Source organism: Eptatretus burgeri, chromosome 13 (genome assembly GCF_056783735.1).
Source record: "Eptatretus burgeri isolate ZD-2024b chromosome 13, Ebu_testis_v1, whole genome shotgun sequence".
NCBI classification, from domain to species: domain Eukaryota; kingdom Metazoa; phylum Chordata; class Myxini; order Myxiniformes; family Myxinidae; genus Eptatretus; species Eptatretus burgeri.
In genome coordinates, this window is record NC_140973.1 from 23488893 (window position 1) to 23507134 (window position 18242).

An 18242-nucleotide genomic window follows, 5' to 3' on the forward strand; every position below is an offset into this window, starting at 1 on the left:
TTATCGTTCAAGTGACGACTGCTGCTTCTATAATTTGTTTTTGAAACGTGTTCCTGTAGTTATTCTTTTTTGCTTCTTGATTAAACAGGGTGTGTAAAGGAATGCACCTTCATTTCGGTTTTCTTTTGTGCACACCTATGAAAATGGAGCATTTGGATTTGTCTCAAATATGAACACAGAGATGTGAGTTTTAAAGACCATGGTGTACATTTGCTCTTTCTTCATCTTCACATTTGAGCCTGATTGTGAAAGTACACTACCTTTTTCCTGATCACGTACCAATCTCGTTCTGTGGGCCACAACAGTTAGAACGTTTACAGAGTACATTTTCTTCCTTCGCAGTTGGCCAAACTGTAAAGTCAAATAAGATATGAGCTTGCAGCTCTGCTTGGTTTGCCTGTGCGCACTCGAAAATGCTACACAATGATCCCTACAATCCACCCCTGAGGTCAGAGGCCTCTTGATGCTCCGTCTCTGTCCCTTCATTCCCTCCCCACTTCTTCCACCCTCATTTGTTAGTCCTTCTCAATATCGGCATTCACCGCAAAGGTTAGAGGCCTGCCTTGTTAAACACTGATTGCATTGAAAACTCGTCGCCTGCAAACTCTTAAACGCTGTAGTGCCATGTTGAATTCCAAACTATGCTTTGGCTGTCCATCATGTCTGGTGTAACTGCTCCCAACCTGTGTAGGTTCCAACCTCGACGGATACCGTAAGCTTTTTGGCCGTCCTATTATGGCGAAACTCTTAACTACACTACATTTCCACACATTGCATGCTTGGATTGAGCATTTGAGGAAATTGCAGCAATGCAGTCGCAAGTTGTAACCAAATATAGGTACTTTCTACTCGAGCTTTGAGATGACCATGCTCTGGACGAATTGTGCACCTGTGAGGTTACCAAATACATCCAAGTGCTTTATTTTCATGAAAATCTTTGAATACCTTGAACGACTAACGTGGTAAAAGGAGACATTATTGCATGGTTCATGTGTTCCATTTTAAGCAGGTGGGGACATGGTTCAGCTCTGGTTTACAAACGCAGATGATGAAGCTGTTTGGGCCTGTTTGCAAGTTGGTGTATTTTTAGAAACCTTTGAAGGTTGCGAGATTTTTTTTTTCTTTTTCTTTTCTGTGTTCCTTGGTTGACATATGGCCATCAAGTTTATGGGCATTGCCTCTGGGCTGTGGGTTTAAGTCTGGTTTGAACAATGACTGCTCTTGCATAAAAGCCTCCAAGAAGGTGGGGAGAGGGGAAGGTGGTTGTGGGGAGAGGGGAAGGTGGCGGTGGGGAGAGGGGAAGGTGGCGGTGGGGAGAGGGGAAGGTGGCGGTGGGGAGAGGGGAAGGTGGCGGTGGGGAGAGGGGAAGGTGGCGGTGGGGAGAGGGGAAGGTGGCGGTGGGGAGAGGGGAAGGTGGTGGTGAGGAGAGCGGGGGGGGGGGAATCCGATAGTGTTGGTACTGCCGAAGCAATTTCTGGCAAGGGGCATGCTGGGCAGTTTGCCATCCCTCTCCCAGCAGTAGTTAGGGCAGGAATCCCACTCTCAGCAGGAGTTACCTTGCCTACTCTTTGCACAGAACATAGTGGGATATTTATTTTTTTACATCCACCAACGAATCTTGGCAGAAGGAACGCCCAGTTTATCATCAATCCGAGGGACGGCACACACTTTGCCTGTGAAACACTGAGATGATAGTTTATAGTTTGCGCTGGATTTGAACCCAGGTTAGGTGGCTTTGAGGCAAGGCCAACTTGCCGAGACTCTTTACTTATTCCAACACACAAAACACATTTTAAAATCGATCTGCGCTCAGTCTAACAAGTTTTCAAAAAGCACTGTACTGGCTCCAAGTTCTCCACTGCTGTTTCTTCTATTGTCAAGTCATGCCAGGCCAGGTCAGATCTTTGACTTGCTATAAGTACCACGTTAACCTGTACTAACCTGTTTCATCGTCGGTTTGTCGGCAATTAAACAGTCTCCCCCACCAGGTTTCCTGGTGAGGAGGATGTTTGTGTCTGTGGGCGTCGTCTGTGTCTGCAGCCGTCATCCTGCAGTTGAGTCCCTTTTTTTTGGAGGTTGGTGATAGGATTTGCACTCTAACAACCGTAGAACACATCATTCCGCAAATAAAATTGAAAACCCACTCCATGGGAGTACCCCCTGTGCAGCTGCCCTTTGCAGGGTAGCTCACTGGATGACAGTATTTGGCCAAAGCCTTCAGGACCCCCATTCCTTGGTAGGAGGAAAAGCAGGGGGTAACCTTCCTGGGTCGGGTTATGATGGTGTGTGTTGGGTGCTGTTGAGGTGTCGTCCACCAGACGGCGTTTCCTCGGGTCCCGAAGATCATCTGAGATGAAATATATTCTTAAAGAAGTCGTCCCGAAGAGAGAATGATCATCTGAGTTCCATTGTTTGAACATCGGTATTGCAGCAATTTTTGAGGTTCGGAGACCGGATCATGGTGAGATCATGGTGGTTGGTTACACATACTACTGGTCAAATTGCTCTGATGGTTACCATGCTCAAGGAGTTGCTGTAGCTGTGTCCAATAAGCTGGCTCCCATGATAATTGAGGTAACAATGGTCAACGAGCGTATTATGAGACTGAGGATTTGTCACTCCTTGGGTGTCATTTCCCTGGTCTTTGTATGTGCTCCAACTGAGGCAAGTGATCTCACTGTGAAGAAGGCATTATATGCTGTGGTTGATCAATGTCCAAGCAAGATACTATTCTCGTCTTGTGCATTTCAATGCATCGACTAGCACTGATGGGGATGGTTATGAGGCATCTGTCGGTCTCCATGAGTCTGGAATTGTGAAGCAGAATAGCACTAAGTTCCTTGACTTTGTAAGAAGTTGTGGGTTAGGGTGGCTGGTTCATGGTCTCAGCACCCACAGCCTCATTGCTGGACTTGGTATTACAACGCTGGTGGTGTGGCAAAGGAGATTGACCATGTGCTCATTGATGGTCGCTGGAGCGTGATTCAGAACTGGAGGGTCTACTGGAATGCCCAGTTTCTCAATAGTGACCACAGGCTTGTTGTAGCAACTGAAGTTGTAGCTTGAATCCAGGAGGTTGACACCATCCAGCCTACGCTGGACGTTGGCAAGCTCAAGTATGAGAGGGTAGCTGAGGAGCTTGCAAACAGGCTGAGTGTGGATTTGTGGGTCTGGGTAGTTTGGGGAATCCTGAAGAGTTGTGGAGAGCCTTCAAGACCATTATCCTTGATGTTGCTGGTTGGAACCCACTTGAAGGCGAAGAACACTAGATACCATTGACCAGAGTCGCAGGGCCAGGCTTACTGGCAGAGCTGAGCTGTTCAGGGAGTTTAGACGTAAAACTGCACTTGCGCTGAGGGTGGACAAGGAGGCCGATGTGTGAGGGATCTGTGAAGGGATAGAACATCACCTGTGGTCAAGTGATTCTCATCCTGCTTACAGGGGAATTCGTGCATTGCGTTCCTCCTAGCCCATCCCTCAGTGTACTGCAGTTAGCGGAGGATGGTGGGCTCTTGACGGGGGAGGCTGAATTGAAGGCCCGCTGGGGCAGTTACTTTGAGCGGCTGTACCAGGATGACCCACCAGCTGTTGAGTTTGACATCAGGGGTGTATCTATCCCTATTGCTGACCTCCAAACAACTGTGAAACACAGGCTCTAGTGAACCAATTGAAAGGGGGTAAAGCTCTTGGGATCTGTGGCATCCATGCTGAACTTTTCAAGGATGGAGGAAATGCCGTTGCATGCAGTTCTATGCTCTGTTTAGAACACAGGCATCATCCCAACTGACTGGAAGAGTGGCCTTGTTGTCCCTCTCTGGAAAGAGAAGGGTGTTTGCCAGGACTGTAGCAACTACCGAGGGGTGACCCCGCTCTCAGTGCCGGGAAAGATCTTTGATTGGATAATTCTTGATTCTGCTCGTCACCATCTGCTTGAGCACCACCACCTCGGGCTCTTGGGTTTTACACCAATGAGTTCAGTGATTGACGGTATCCTTGCTCCTCAGGTCCTCACAACGCAGATGAGAGCTTCAGCAGGGGCTGTTCAAAGCCTATGTTGAGCTTCGCAAAGTGTTCTTTTCAGTGAATCGGGATGCCCTCTGGAGGATTCTCAGTCTTCGTGTGATGACACCCAAACTGATCAATCTGATTTCTGAACAATACTCTGGAACTGAGAGTGCTGTGAGGTGTGGTGGTTCCATTTCTGACATTTCCAGTTGTTACTAGAGTTTGTTAAGAGTGCTTCCTGCCCCCCCCCTACTTTTTAGCACTTGGATGGACTGGATTATGAGGAGGATGTCGGTAATCAAGCTGTGGTGCATCGTTTGGGAGTGTGAAGATCTCCGACCTTGACTTCGCAGATTATGCATTCATCTTTGTGGACACCCTGGATATCTTTATGGGGTCCTCACTGTGCTGAATGAGGAAGCGGAGCCGTTGGGATTACAAATTTAATTGGTCAAAACTACGATTCTGGCTTTCAATGACATCTTGTATGTTCCTTTATTGTCTGTACCTGTTTGGGGTGGGGATTTTGAGGTCATGGATAGATTCACTTACCTTAGCAGTGATATTCATGTCTCTGTTGGTTGTGAGCCAGAGGTCAATAGACATCTGGGTCGGGCCTGGCGACTCTTGGATTCACTGGATCATGGGGTGTGCCTGGCAACTATGCAGGAGGACGAAAATCCAAATCTTTAATTCCTTGGTGCTTCCAGTCTTGCTCTGCAGATGTGAGACTTGGACTCTGACCAAGGATCTGAGATGGAGACTTGACTTCTTGGGTACCAAGTCTCTTTGGAGAATCCTTGGCTATCGCTGGTCAGACATCGTGTCCAACGAGCAGTTGCTGAGAGAGACTCAAATGAGATTTGTTGCCTGTACTGTGTAGTTTGTGAGCATCAGATGTTGCTGTTTGACGTGTGTTGTTTTCCAGACTCATCAAATTGAACCCAATCACCAGATCAGCAGATTCTCACAGATGATCCTCCTCACCAGCTTCTTTCAGCAAGGAAGCTCTGTGGGTGGAGGAGGCCATCAGGCCTACAACCTCCCTTGTTTGCAGCAGATTGATTGGCATCTCAAAGAGATGGGGATGGGACAGGTACCTGCCTGGAGGATGGCCAGATGGAGGCCCCAGGAGTACTGATGGAAAGTGGACGCAGCGGAGTGTCTGGTCAAGTCGCTAATTGGATTGCAAACTGGCTTAGTGATAGGAAGAAAAGAGTGGCTGTGAATGGCAGGGATGTCTTGCTGGGAGGATGTAAGTGGTGGGGTACCTCAGGGATCAGTACCTGGACCAGTACTTTTCATAATTTGGATAGTGGGGTGAAGAGTAAGCTTTCCAAGCTTGCACATGACACAAAGCTTGGAGGTGAGGTGTATAGGAGAGGGGGTGGTGATCAGAATCAGGAAAGTATTGATACTTGCATAGATTGGGCAAAAGATTGGCAGATGCACTTTAACCTGAGCAAATGTAAGGTGTTGGGGATGGGAAAGAACAATGAAAATAGAGATTACAGGATGTAAGGGGTAATTTTGGAGCGTGTCACACAGGAGAAGGATCTGGGGGTGGGAATAGATATGGGAGGTAAGCAGGCAGCACAATGCCAGACAGCTATAGGTAAAGCAAATAGGGTTTAGGGTTGTATTTGGAGGGGGATCAATTATGAATCAAAAGAGGTGGTGTGAACATTGCACAGAAATTTAGTGAGGACCGCATCGAGAATATTGTGTGCAGTTTTGGTCACCACACTTCTGGAAGGACATGGATGCCATAGAGAGGGTTCAGCATTGGGCTCCTTGATTGATTCTGGGCCTAGCTAGACTCAGCATCAATGAGGAGTGGCTGAAGGCGACAGGGCTTTATACACTAGAAAGGAGGTGGTTACAAGGCGATGTGATGAAGATGTTTAAGATCATGAAAGTTATAGACAAAATAAGTACAGATGAATTATTCAAGAGTTGACAGTAATCGGACCAGAGGCCATAGCCTGAGAGTAAAGAAGAGGAGAGTTAAGACAGTAGTAAGGCAGGGGACTTTCACTCAAAGAGTAGTTGATGCATGGAATGGCTTACAAAGGTCGTGGCAGCAGAAACATTAGATAAGTTTAAGTTGGAATTCGATAGGTACCTGAAAGTTATGGAGATCGAGGGGTATAGGGATGTTGGCAGGACTTTGAGGTAGTTTGAGCATTGATGGGTGATTTTGTGCATGTGTGGAGTGCTGTTGGTGGGGGTCTCGTCAAGGGGTGTTGTGTGGTTGATGTGTGTTTTTAACCAAGTCCATACCCCCTCCCCTGAGGATAAAAAAATACATACAAAACTACAAAAACCTAAAAAAACAACACAAAAACGCTTTATTAAAAAATATTTTTTTTTGTATTTTTAGCTCAGCTGTTCGAAGAATAGAGAGCTATAGCGATACCCCCGGCGTGAGCGTGAGCGTGAAAATGTTAAAGTTTTTGGTGCAAGGTATTTCCTTTCTAATGTTTTTATCGACCACACTTTTTTACTGATTACAAAATACAAATACTTATTGTTACGAATTTGGAATTCAATTGCACACAACATACAGGCGACCAGGGTTGCGTCAGGAAGGGCATCCGGCGTAAAACATGTGCCAAATCACTATGCGGATCATACGGATGATCCGCTGTGGCGACCCCTAACAGGAGCAGCCGAAAGAAGAAGAAGAAGAAGAAGAAGAAGACAACATACAGGTTCCCTTAGTCAGCTATGTCGATAAGTGCATGTTCCCTAGATAGCTCACCTTCCATTGTTTAAATGTTTTGAAATCGATCTGATGTGCTGCGGATCGATTTAATAGTTTGGGAGCAAACAATGGAGACGTCCCTCCCCCTCTTCTGCTAAGAGGAAGAAGAACCCTGCGGTGATGTCAACAACTCCCTCCCACCCGTGGTTGAGCGGGGGGGTGGATCACGAGGGCATGAGTCATGCCGGGTGTGGGGGAGGGGGGCAAAGGATAAAGAGCACATCTTTTCTTTGTTCAAAAAGAGTCCCGGGAGAGTCCCAAAAGAGTTCGTGGGCTGAGTTCGTGGGAGTCCCATGAAAGGAGTTCGTAAAGAGTCCCGTGGTAGGGCTGAGTTCGTGGGCTGAGTTTGTGGGAGTCCCGTGGGAATCCCGTGGTAGGGCTGAGTTGGTGGGCTGAGTTCGTGGGAGTCCCGTGGGAGGAGTAAGCTTTTTGCTTCGGCAGTTGGGGGAGTCGGGAGGAAGCCAGAAGCCAAGGAGCCGCGTGGAAGTCCGGGCGTCACGAAGGAAACGTGAGCTGGAGGCGCAGCCTTGCCTGTTGTGTCGCGCAAACCGCACGTTCATGTGGAGAGAGCCGGAGAGAGCTCGCCTGCCACACGGAAGGCCCGAGCTCGACCGCGGCTACGCTCGCAGCCATGGGAAGGAGCATCGCGCGTCACCCAAGTGCGTTCGTGTGGATTGAGCCGGAGAGAGCTCGCCTGCCACACGGAAGGCCCGAGCTCGACCGCGGCTACGCTAGCTGCCGTGGGGAAGGAGCATCGCGGATCGCCCAAGTGCGTTCGTGTGGAGAGAGCCGGAGAGAGCTCGCCTGCCACACGGAAGGCCCGAGCTCGACCGCGGCTACGCTCGCTGCTGTGGGGATGGGACGTCGCGGGTCGCCCAAGCCAGACACCACGATGGTGCAGGTAACCTGCAACATTCTCATGGGACTCGTTCGGTCTGCCAAGTCCCACGCCATAAAGACCCAAGAGGTCCAGTCTGACCCCATTGCCTTTGATGGGGTCTTTTTTCCAGCTTTTCTTTCGAATGAATGTTGTGGCGCTGAGTCCCATAAGTAAAACTGTGTGAGTGACTGTACATTAATAATTGCTTATAGACGGTTGTAGTTCTTTTGTCGTGCTTTTGTTGCTGTATAATTGCACACGTGTTTTGCCTTATTTAATTGCATACGTGTTTCATTATAATAAATGTCCTTGTGCAAATGTAAACCTGCTCGTTGCGTCCATTCCCTCATTGACTGAACATTTCGTGTGTTGGGAGTGAGAAAGCCGTTGGTTTGCCGTAATAGGGGGACATTTGGACCGACTGTTCTCGGCGATTACGCCGCTCGGAATCGCGCACGGACAAGCTCGCCTCGGCGGTTTGTTCCGTACGAGTTCCGTCGAGGGTGGAATACCCCGGTAGTTGATCATGTGGGTATTTAGGTACATTGAAGATTGGCAATCGACCCTAACCCACGTGATCTGCCGATTGGCGTATTTCGGTTGTTGTACAAGGACTCGTCGTTGCTCGGAGTTATCTGGGCGGCGACCTATACTCTGGGCGATCGGTTGGGCCGACTCGACTTGTGGCTCTGTTCAGAGCGGTCGGTTGGCGGCCGACCCCCGGCCTGTAACAATATATTGCTTTGAAATGATTTGGATCAGACTTCACTGCAATGCTTTATAAAAAATATTATTAGACTAGTCTTTTAAAAACGATAAATGTATAAACAGGCGAGCATTGGGTGGCTTTGATACCAACTCTCTGGTCTTCTTTTGAACTTGTGTTGATAAATTAGTGTGGTGTTGATGTGGTGCAGGCATGATGGTACTGAATGGCCGCCACCTGTGAATGATTTCCTTGTATAGCGATGCGCTGCTCTGATGCATGATCCCATACCTGACCTCTCCTGACCTGTTTCTTCTCCCCCACCCCACACGGGTGCACAGCAGTCAGTACACACCATGCACGTGGTGGGTTGATGACTGGGTACTGAGTCTGTCTCGAACACCCAGTGTTCTGGAATGACCTTTTCCAACAGCAGCTCACAGACCTCAACGGACGTAGCCGCACTCGTTGGCATAGGTCTGGCTGCACTCATTTGTGTAGGTTTCCATGGTTTGATTGCTGCAGATCTCATGGTCGAGTTGCAGCAAAAAAAAACAAAAAAAAAACACTTTCAACCGCAGAATAAGGTGAAAAGACTGTAATTTGCTTGGCAACACTAAGATTGTTTGACTGAACAATGGAGTAGTCTGATTAGTTGAAGTTTGAACTTTTTGGATCAAAGCCTAGATGCCTGTTCATACGCGTTGCAGGTTTATTATTATTATTATTATTATTTTTTTAAACTTTATTTTCTGTTTTTTTATTTCTTCCTGGAGAGTGTTACAACATGCAATGTTTGCAGTCTACTATTAAACAAAGAGTTTCTATGACTTTCTGGGGTTGTATCTCGTCTTTTGTTTGCATCCCATTGATTTTATCAAGTTTCCCTGAAACCAAAAGCTTAAGTACAAGCAAACACTGCAGTGCCATGCGGTTCCCAGTGTAGATCATTCAATCGGAAGTGGATTCATTTTCCAACGGGATAGTGATCCAAAACACACTTACAATATCGTAAAACAGTATTTGGAGAGCAACATTACAGTTGGTGTGCTCCAATTGTTAGAATGGCCACACCAGTGACTGGACATGAGTCCCATCGAGGCCATCTGGGATTACCTGGAAATGGAGAGAAGCAAGAGGAACCCAACTCACCTTCCAGAACTGTAGAATGTACTGCAGGATATTTGGCACAATATTTATGTAAGAGTACTTGTCATATACAGGAAGCATGGGTAAAAGAGTGATGGCACTCACAAAGACAAATGGTGCACAGTGTTGACCGATACTATAAAATGACAGTTCTTGTTATTTACTTGAGGTGTGTGCGGCATGTGTGCGTGCTTGTGTCTAATATATAAAGCTCATTCTAACTGATTCACCGACTGACTGACTGATATGAATGCTCGGTACCTACCGGTTGATGTAGAAAGCTGAAATTTTGTATGCCGACGAACATCGAAGCCGATACACCAGTAAAAATCACAGAACTGTTGGAAAGCATCTGAAAATGAAAAAAAAATGCAGGTAAGCGACCCGAGACAATGGGGAAGCACGATTCGTTATTGCTTACAATGTGTCAGCATACCCTACGAAAAAATTAATATATATAGATATAGAATTGACACCTCCCACACTCCTCGAGCCGAATAAACTGTAGAAAGCAACCCATGAAGGCCTACACAAGGGAAGCGCTTTGTCGTTTCAAACCCTTCCCAGAATTCCTCCACAGCTATTAAGACGTTCACACATAGTACACACATGAGCATCCCAATGCTACACACTCCCTCAGCTGCCGGAACGGTTTCATCGCTTATTGGCGAATCATCAGTGACAGCGCAGACAGCAATGCATACCAATGAGGCTCCCAAGCATGTAACATGTGCACACACAAGGTGCTATGGTGTCTTTCCCTCTCCCCCCACTCCTCACCTTCAAATCCCAAGGGGCTCTGTCAGGTCAGGTAATAGAGTATGCACCAGAGCAGCGTGTCGCTGTGTCCACTGTCTGCATTCCGCTGTGGTACTCCAGGGGCCTCCATCTGGCCATGTCCTCGGCAGATGCTGGCCCATCCCCATCTCCTTGAGATGCCGATCAACCCGCTGCAACCAAGAGGCACGTGGTCAGCCCATTGGCCTGCTCCACTCACGAGGCTTCCTCCTTGAGAGAATCTGGTGAGCAGGATCAGCGTCAGGAAAACGAGACACATGTCGATCTGGCCGCAGCTGATGCTCACGGACGATGCAGGTAACAAATCTCATTTGACTCTCAGCAACCACTCATTGGACACAAAGTCTGAGCAGCGATAGCCAAGGATTCTCCGAAGAGACCTGGTACCAAAGAAATTCAGTCCATTTCAGATATCTGGTCAGAGTCCAAATCTCACATTCATAGAGCAAGACTGGAAGCATCAAGGACCTGAAGACTCGGACTTTCGTCCCCCTGCACAGGTACCGACAGTGCCACACCCCATGATCCAGTGACTCCATGACTCCCCAGGCCTCACCCAGATGTGTATTGACCTCTGGCTCTCAGCCAGCAATGACATGAATATCACTGCCAAGGTAAGTGAATTTCTCCGTGACCTCAACTACCTCACCACAAATGGATACAGACAAGATAGCAGCATCCAAGATGTCATTGAAAGCCTGGATCTTTGTTTTGACCGAGGAAACCCGCAATCCTAGCCGCTCCGACTCCTCATTCAGCACCTTGAGGGCCACCAAAAGGATATCTAAAGTCTCCGCAAAGATGACTGCATCATCTGCGAAATCAAGCTCCGAGATCTTGACATTCCCAAACGATGCACTGCAGCTTGACCTCGCCAACTTCCTCCCCAGAATGCAGTCCACACGTGCTGAAAAGTGTTGGGGCCATTACACACCCCTGACGAACTCCAGTCACAACTGGAAATAAGTCGGAGATGGTATCACCACATCTCACAGCACTCTCAGTACCAGAGTATCGTTCAGACATCAGATCGATCAGTTTTGGTGGCACCCCACGAAGACCAAGAATCCTTCAGAGGGCATCCCGATTCACTGAATTAAATGCTTTGCAGAGATCAACATTGGCTGCAAGCAGCCCCTGCCGAAACTCTCGCCTGCGTTCGGTGAGGACCCGAAGATCAAGGATTCGGTCAATTGTTGACCTCTGGTGTAAAGCCTGACTGCCCCAGATGTTGATGGTCAAGCAGATGGTGGCGAACCCTATCAATAATTATCTGAGCAAAGACCTTGCCCAGCACTGAGAGCAGCATCAACCCTCGGTAGTTGTTGCAGTCCAGGTGATCACCCTTCCCTTTTCAGAGAGGGACAACAAGGTCCCTCTTCCAGTCAGTTGTGATGATGCCTGTGTTCCAGGCAGAGCACAGAATTGTATGTAACAACATGCATATTTCTTTCCAGAACAGCTCGTTTTAGAATTTTGACGACCGGGCCATTGTGGCATGTTTTGTTGTGAGTAGTTGTTATTTTTTGTTGCCGTTGGGTGGAGGTGGTTCTCAGCGTACCATATTCATGGGGAACAATGTCGTATTGTGCCCCATTCATTCTGGTATTGAAATTGTTGCCTAATCCAGAAGTTTCTCGTTACCGACTTTTCTATTGTTTCATTTCCTTTTTTGTGATTGTTCAATGAAAATTTGCAGAAAACCTCCATAGGTTCACTTGTTCATGTGATTTGACATATTGTAATGCACAGAAACCTTAACCATATGAATTAAGAGCCACAATCTTGTCCTCATTCATGTTTCCTAAATATCTTATTTCATTTGGGAGAATCATTGTTTTTTGTGGGGAAAACTTCACAGTAGGCCTGTTTGGACAAGGCTTCATCGTCTTATACAGATGACATTGCTTAAACTGTTTTGGTGAAATTGCTCTACTTTCACCAAAAGGGGGAATTGTCATTAAACGTTTGATTGTACCTTGAATAAAGGTGTATCTAACTCATTACCTAATACTGGTGTGCTGGCTGCTCTATCACCTCCAACTTAAAATATTTTTTTTTATTTTCTTTATAACTGAGAGGCCCTCCCCTATCCTGTGAACCCACTTCCTAGGTGGTGCGGCCAACCATGAGCACGAGCCCTTGGATCTGATAGCTCAGCGCCAGTGTGATACTGGTAAGCCTTTGATGGCTACAAAACTGGCATGACACCATTGATGCAATTTGTAAGGTATCATGATGTTTATTTTTGCTTTGTTCTTGTTAAGATAGAGTCCTTTAATACCTTGGTTTCATACCCCCAGGCAAAAAATTCTACAGTTGGAACTATAGTATGAGAGTAGTGCTCTCATCTACTATAGTTGGTTACAGGTCCTACAACAGTAGCCTTCAGAGAATTGTTACAGGAAAGAATGCTATTTTTGCCTGGGCCGCATGGTGTTGCTACCACAGACGCATGCATGCTCACACACGCATGGAGAAGCACATGCACGCATGTGCGGAGAGGAGCCGATCAATGTGTGCCGAGCCGGGTGATCAATGGGCGCACCTGATGACCACTCGGCGGATGGTTTTTAACTCTGTTTTGGGGGAGAATTGACAGTTTAAGCCATGAACCTCTCGAGTGAGGTCAATGTCACGGTCTGTGTGAGCTTTCTCCCAGCCTCTCCACAGAAGCCCTTGTATTACCAGAACTACCTACCGACCGTGTTACCACTGCTTGGGACATTCACCCAAATCTTGGGACATTGGGACCCATTTACCAAGCCAACTAGATTTCCTGATAATGTGATGCAAATTATTGAGTTAAGAATGGATGTGCAATGATCTACATAAGCTTGGAAAATCTTTTAAAATTTCAGGTGCTCATCTTGGAATTTTTATTTTTATTTTTAAGAGTGGTAACACTGTCAACTGAAACGTTGCCAGAGTTCTTTAGACCCCCCCCACCCCCCCCAGTGGAAGGATAAACCGGTCCCATCCTGGGAACGTCAGCGGTGAGTTCTCCTGGCCCGACCGGAGACCCACCTCACTGCACGCAGTGCGTGGTGAAACTTGCTTGTTTGCCCCATTGAATCTGCGCAAAGACTCCTCTCTCGGCTCAACTAGGCCTGATCCACCACAATATTTTTACTGACCCCTCCGTTTCATCCCGTCCCACCTGCATCTTATTTTGTTTTTTTTTAAACAATTTTGACTACTATACCTCTTGAGAGGGTCTGTGTCAATAGGAATCGGGAAGTTGAACTAACCGAGATCTTTATAGTTTATCGGCGTGTTTTATTTTCCGTACTGGACAGTTTCTTCTTCATCACAAATGTTTCTCTAATTTTGGTTATTTTCCGTGTTCCCTGCCCTGGTTTATTTTTCCACATTTCATTAAACTTTATTATTTTACTCTTACTGTGGGATCGATCGATCGATCACTTGTTGGGATTGATCACTTTGTGAGTGGTCATATTGACAGCAGGCACACACACGAGGTGCGTTCTCGGCGTATGCACCCAAATTGAGAATTATAATGTTTCCGGAGCCTCGATTTTTCAGCACTCTTGTTTAAATTAAAAAGTGTCCATGCTCAAGCCATTTCACAGTGTGTTAACCTCACTGGGTTCGAGTCCAGTAGGGCTCGACCAGGTGTCCTTTTAACACACGCGCGCACACACACACACACACACACACACACACACACACACACACACACACACACACACACACACACACACACACACACACACACACACACACACACACACACACACACACACACACACACACACATCTGGCACCAGATTTCTGGATATACAGGATGATGAATATGCAGTGGAACCACAGCACCGCAATTTAGCTTTGGAGCAGCAAGATGGTGGCAGTTATTTTGTAAAATGGATCGATTTTTCCCCTTTCAACTACGTAAATCACCTCTGGTAAAGTCAAAATCATCAATTGCAGAAGTGAGAGTCACCACGAAGCCCACAAGACCACAGCAGGTAGTGTAGACCGCAGCGTGCCAAAGGAAATCGGGACACAAAGTTGACCTCTTAGCGTATTATAATATTGTGGTTTTCACGTCATAGTCCTTTTGATTCCTTCTACTTCTTTTGATACTGTGATTTTTTTTTCAATACGTCATACCCTGGTCAAATACATATCTCTTCACAATTTAATTGTGAAGTTGTCTTCCCTTTCTTTTGATTGGGCCTAGTCCAGACGATCATTCATAAATGAGAATGTAAGTTACAAGTGGCAGGGATGAAGGTTAATGTGGAGCTTGAACCGTCAGTCTTTTTGATATCAGTTATAACCGATGAGTTGCGATGAGAGTTTAATTTTTCTCAAGTTGTCATGTTAATTCCCTTTTGAGTAGAGATCTCGATAATTGAACTTTTTATTTCTCGCTGTGCTGAGGGTGTAATCGAACCCCTCGTATGTGAATCGCACTTCTTGCTGCAAGCTCTCACATTTTTTATTATTTTCCCCTCAAAGTTGCTCGCACTTCTCGCGAGAGGCATTTGTACGCAGTTCATGAAGTCTTTCGGACCCTTCCACGCTCAATCCTTGAACTGCTTCGCTCTAATTGCCTCTCCGTCCCCCTTAACTACTCTTTCATCCCAGCACTTTGCTTCGGTGGAGATTATTCATTCTTTATCATATGTGCTGTAATTGCAGCCAATGATGCACGTGCTCGAAGCTTTGGGGCACGAGGAGCCGTCGGAGCCATCGCACAACAACCACAGACATGCCAGAGCGAAACTGAAGGATATAACCGAAAGTCTTGGCACGAAGGCCAATCCAAGTTTCAACTGACTTTCCCCATTAGGATTGACAGCCTCATGGAGGAATCTGTAGAAAGTTCCTCAAATTATTGTCACATTTTCTGCTGCTGGACCTTGTTGAGTTTCTCTCCAACGTCAGCTATTTTTGTGCATCGATTGACGAGACTAGACTAGACTATACTGGCTGTCATGGAACTGTCAAAAAGAAGAATCCGATTTGTGTACGTTCTCTTGAAATAACTCGATTGTGGTTTGCGTTTTACGAACATTAGATTATTTGTTTGAAAGCTTCGATTTCGTTGTGTTTCGCAGCAGTGCAGCTTTTCAACTTGATGATGCTGGTTTGATATTGGCCTTTGAACGGAATGCTAAATATATCCACCGAGCTTTGGGTTCTCTCGGGTAGGTGTCGTGCAAAGTTTGGCCCATCTGGTGTTCTTTAAATAGGCTTTCCTTTTAAAGTACCTGGCCTGCCTTTCAAATCAAATCTCCAGTCAGGCTTGGAGCACATGACTTGCTGCTATAAACAGAGTGCCTGGCAGAGCCACCGAAAAGTATATAACCCAAGACAAAAATAGTCTGCGGTAAAAATACATACATGGAGGGACCCTCCACCCCCACTCCCCAATCATTCCCCTCACCCCTCAGCTGCACCTCGTGTTTCACTTGCTGTTCTGAGTACCTTGTGTATATCACCTGCTGTTCTGAGTTTGGGCACTTGAGGCGAGGGTGGATGGCCTTCTGGAGGGGCGTACTCTGTGTTTTTGTAAAATGGAAACTTTGATCAACTGAGTGATTGTTTTGAAGCTAAAGCAAGAACGAGCAAGTAGGACGGTCTCTAAAAGGAAATCGTCCATCCCTGGTGAACATGTCCAGTCGAGCAATACTAGTTCCCTTACAAGGAACTTCAATGCAGGAGGTCATTCAGCCCATCAAGCCTGCGCTATGATTGCCAACTCTTATGGTTACTTGTCCGTGCCCTATCCTTTTAAATGCTGAACGTCAAGCAAGGAAGCAGCACTTGCCATTTTTGAAGTCTTTGGTATGACTCAGACCGGGTTTGAACCACCGACCTCCTCGTCGAAGAGCCGACACTAACCATTACACCACCGAGTGTAGTGAAAGGTTTCTTGTCGGATGAAACACTTCACCTTGTATGACCTACCAGGAAATTTTTGCCAAATATTTTTGAAGCGGTTTTGCATCAGTTTGTCACGGTCCTGCCTTTGTGCATGTTGGAACATATCTCTGCATAAAACAGGCGAGTGTAGCACAAGCTAACGCAGTTTCTCATTTCTGTGTATAAAATTGAGGCTCGTGGGAGAGCGAGGAGACGAAGGTTAAAAGAGCAACGCACTGACAGTGGCACAGTAGAGATACAACTGGACACAAACAAGGCAGTGAACGAACAGGGGGGAGACAGAGAAAATGGGAGACCCTCTAACCCGCAAGTAAGAGGGTTAGGTTCGGTAGCACGAATGGAGCAAAAAAATTGGGTACATGAAAGGGAAACAAAAGTGCAATCGTCCAATCTCAGGAATGCATTTTGCTTTATGATCATACACCATTCATGAGCAAATGCAGGGCATGTGTTTGTGCAGGCAGCTATGTCTTTCACCCATGGTTTGTGTCCATGACATGACCCTGGTACCCCCAGCACTTTTGGAAAACCTGGTTACATGTAGACTCGTGCAGACTTGTGCAGATTCACGCACACCTCTTATAGTTGTATATCTTACTGGGGGCCAAAGTCACTGCGAGACAGCACTGTTTTCGTGATTTACAAGGACATTAGTAGACAATGCACGGCATTTGCGATTTGACCCTGTGTACCCTACCTTACGAGGCAGGTTCAGGTGGGAACGATAACAGGTCAACTCTGTTCTTTAATCGAACTTTTGGCTTTGTCTGCACAGTGGCGGTACACAACTGTGTGTTGTGTTGTGTTGTGTTGTGTTGTGTTGTGTTGTGTCTAATGAAAGGAAAGCTGTCTTCATTCTTTTCCAGTGTAGTTTCCTCAGTCGGATCGAATTAACACTAATTTGTGTTGTGACCAGCTGGTGCTGGGGAGTTTGCTCCAAGTATGTGCAGATCTGATTAATGACTCGGATCCCTTGCACTTTTGACCTGGTTTCTGGACGTCATTATGAATGTAGATCTTAGGGAGGATGGGTTTACAAGAGGGATTTGGGACATTTGTCCACACTGTGCTCAGCCGGCATTTTTGGGAGGTCGTTGGAGTGTTCATTGCCCGCCAGCATTCCCATCGAGGACAGGCCAGCAACCGTAACCCCCAGCTGTGCCGAAACGCATTCCGAAGCCTACGGGTGAGTTGCAGAAAAAGGGTCGCAAATGGATCGCCCAAGACGTCCACGTCTTTCAACATCACCCATAGTATCATTGTTGCACCAGGCATTATTTTTTTCTTTGTTAATTTTGCAAAGAAAGTTAATACTTTTGTTCCTTTTGTGTAATATTATTCATTTTACTTTTCCCTTTGTAAATTAACATGGTTTTTGAGTTGCATATCCAAGTTGTGAATTCAACAATGGGGTTGCTTGTTCGGTTTCCAAATTCGCTTGGTGGATTGTGTTTCGGAATTTTGATCCACAACTTTTAAGTGAGAAGTTGATGGCAAACCACCCAGTGTATTGATTGCCGAGGAAGCTCATACTACAGCACCTGTGTTCCTTATATGTATATATATATATATATATATATATATATATATATATATATATATATATATATGTAAATGTATGTATATTGTTGTGGGCCGGAGGTCGGGTGAGAAGACCACAAGAGGGAAAGCTATCTCGGCTCCCACCAGACTCCTCGGGATTGTAGGCCGTCACACACAGATAATTCCGTGATGCGGCGGGTCGCTAAGGCCTAGGTCACATTTGCCACAGCGGCCGTGGGGTCTCCAAAATCTACGGCCATGAGCAATTATACGGTGGCCGCAGTATTTCCACGGTCACACAATGTAGCAGTTACATTTGCTTTTATTTTTCGGGGAGCTACACGGCGTATTTATAAATTGTGGAGACCGAAAACGTGGGTTTGCCATGCGGTCTTTGATTTGATGTCGCACGGTGACCTGAGGGCGTTCCTGCGGCGGCCATAGAATTTTCAAGGCAGACGCAAGATGACCGCAGGGGG

At 46.5% G+C, this 18242-nt stretch overlaps 1 protein-coding gene across 6 annotated transcripts in view; it reads left to right on the forward strand.

The window, feature by feature from the left end:
- The window catches only part of LOC147014067 (histone deacetylase 4-like), a 234200-nt gene that overhangs the window by 83879 nt on the left and 132079 nt on the right, over positions 1-18242 (forward strand). For 4 of the 6 annotated variants that reach the window (XM_085851686.1, XM_085851681.1, XM_085851679.1 and 1 more), the window contains one exon: positions 12419-12481. The exons of the other annotated variants lie outside the window; for them this stretch is intronic. Coding sequence is in view for 3 of the 4 variants with exons in the window: in XM_085851681.1 (XP_085707807.1) it covers positions 12419-12481 (63 nt within the window). In the remaining variant the exon portion in view is untranslated. The remainder of the gene's footprint in view (positions 1-12418; positions 12482-18242) is intronic. 6 annotated transcript variants of the gene reach the window in all.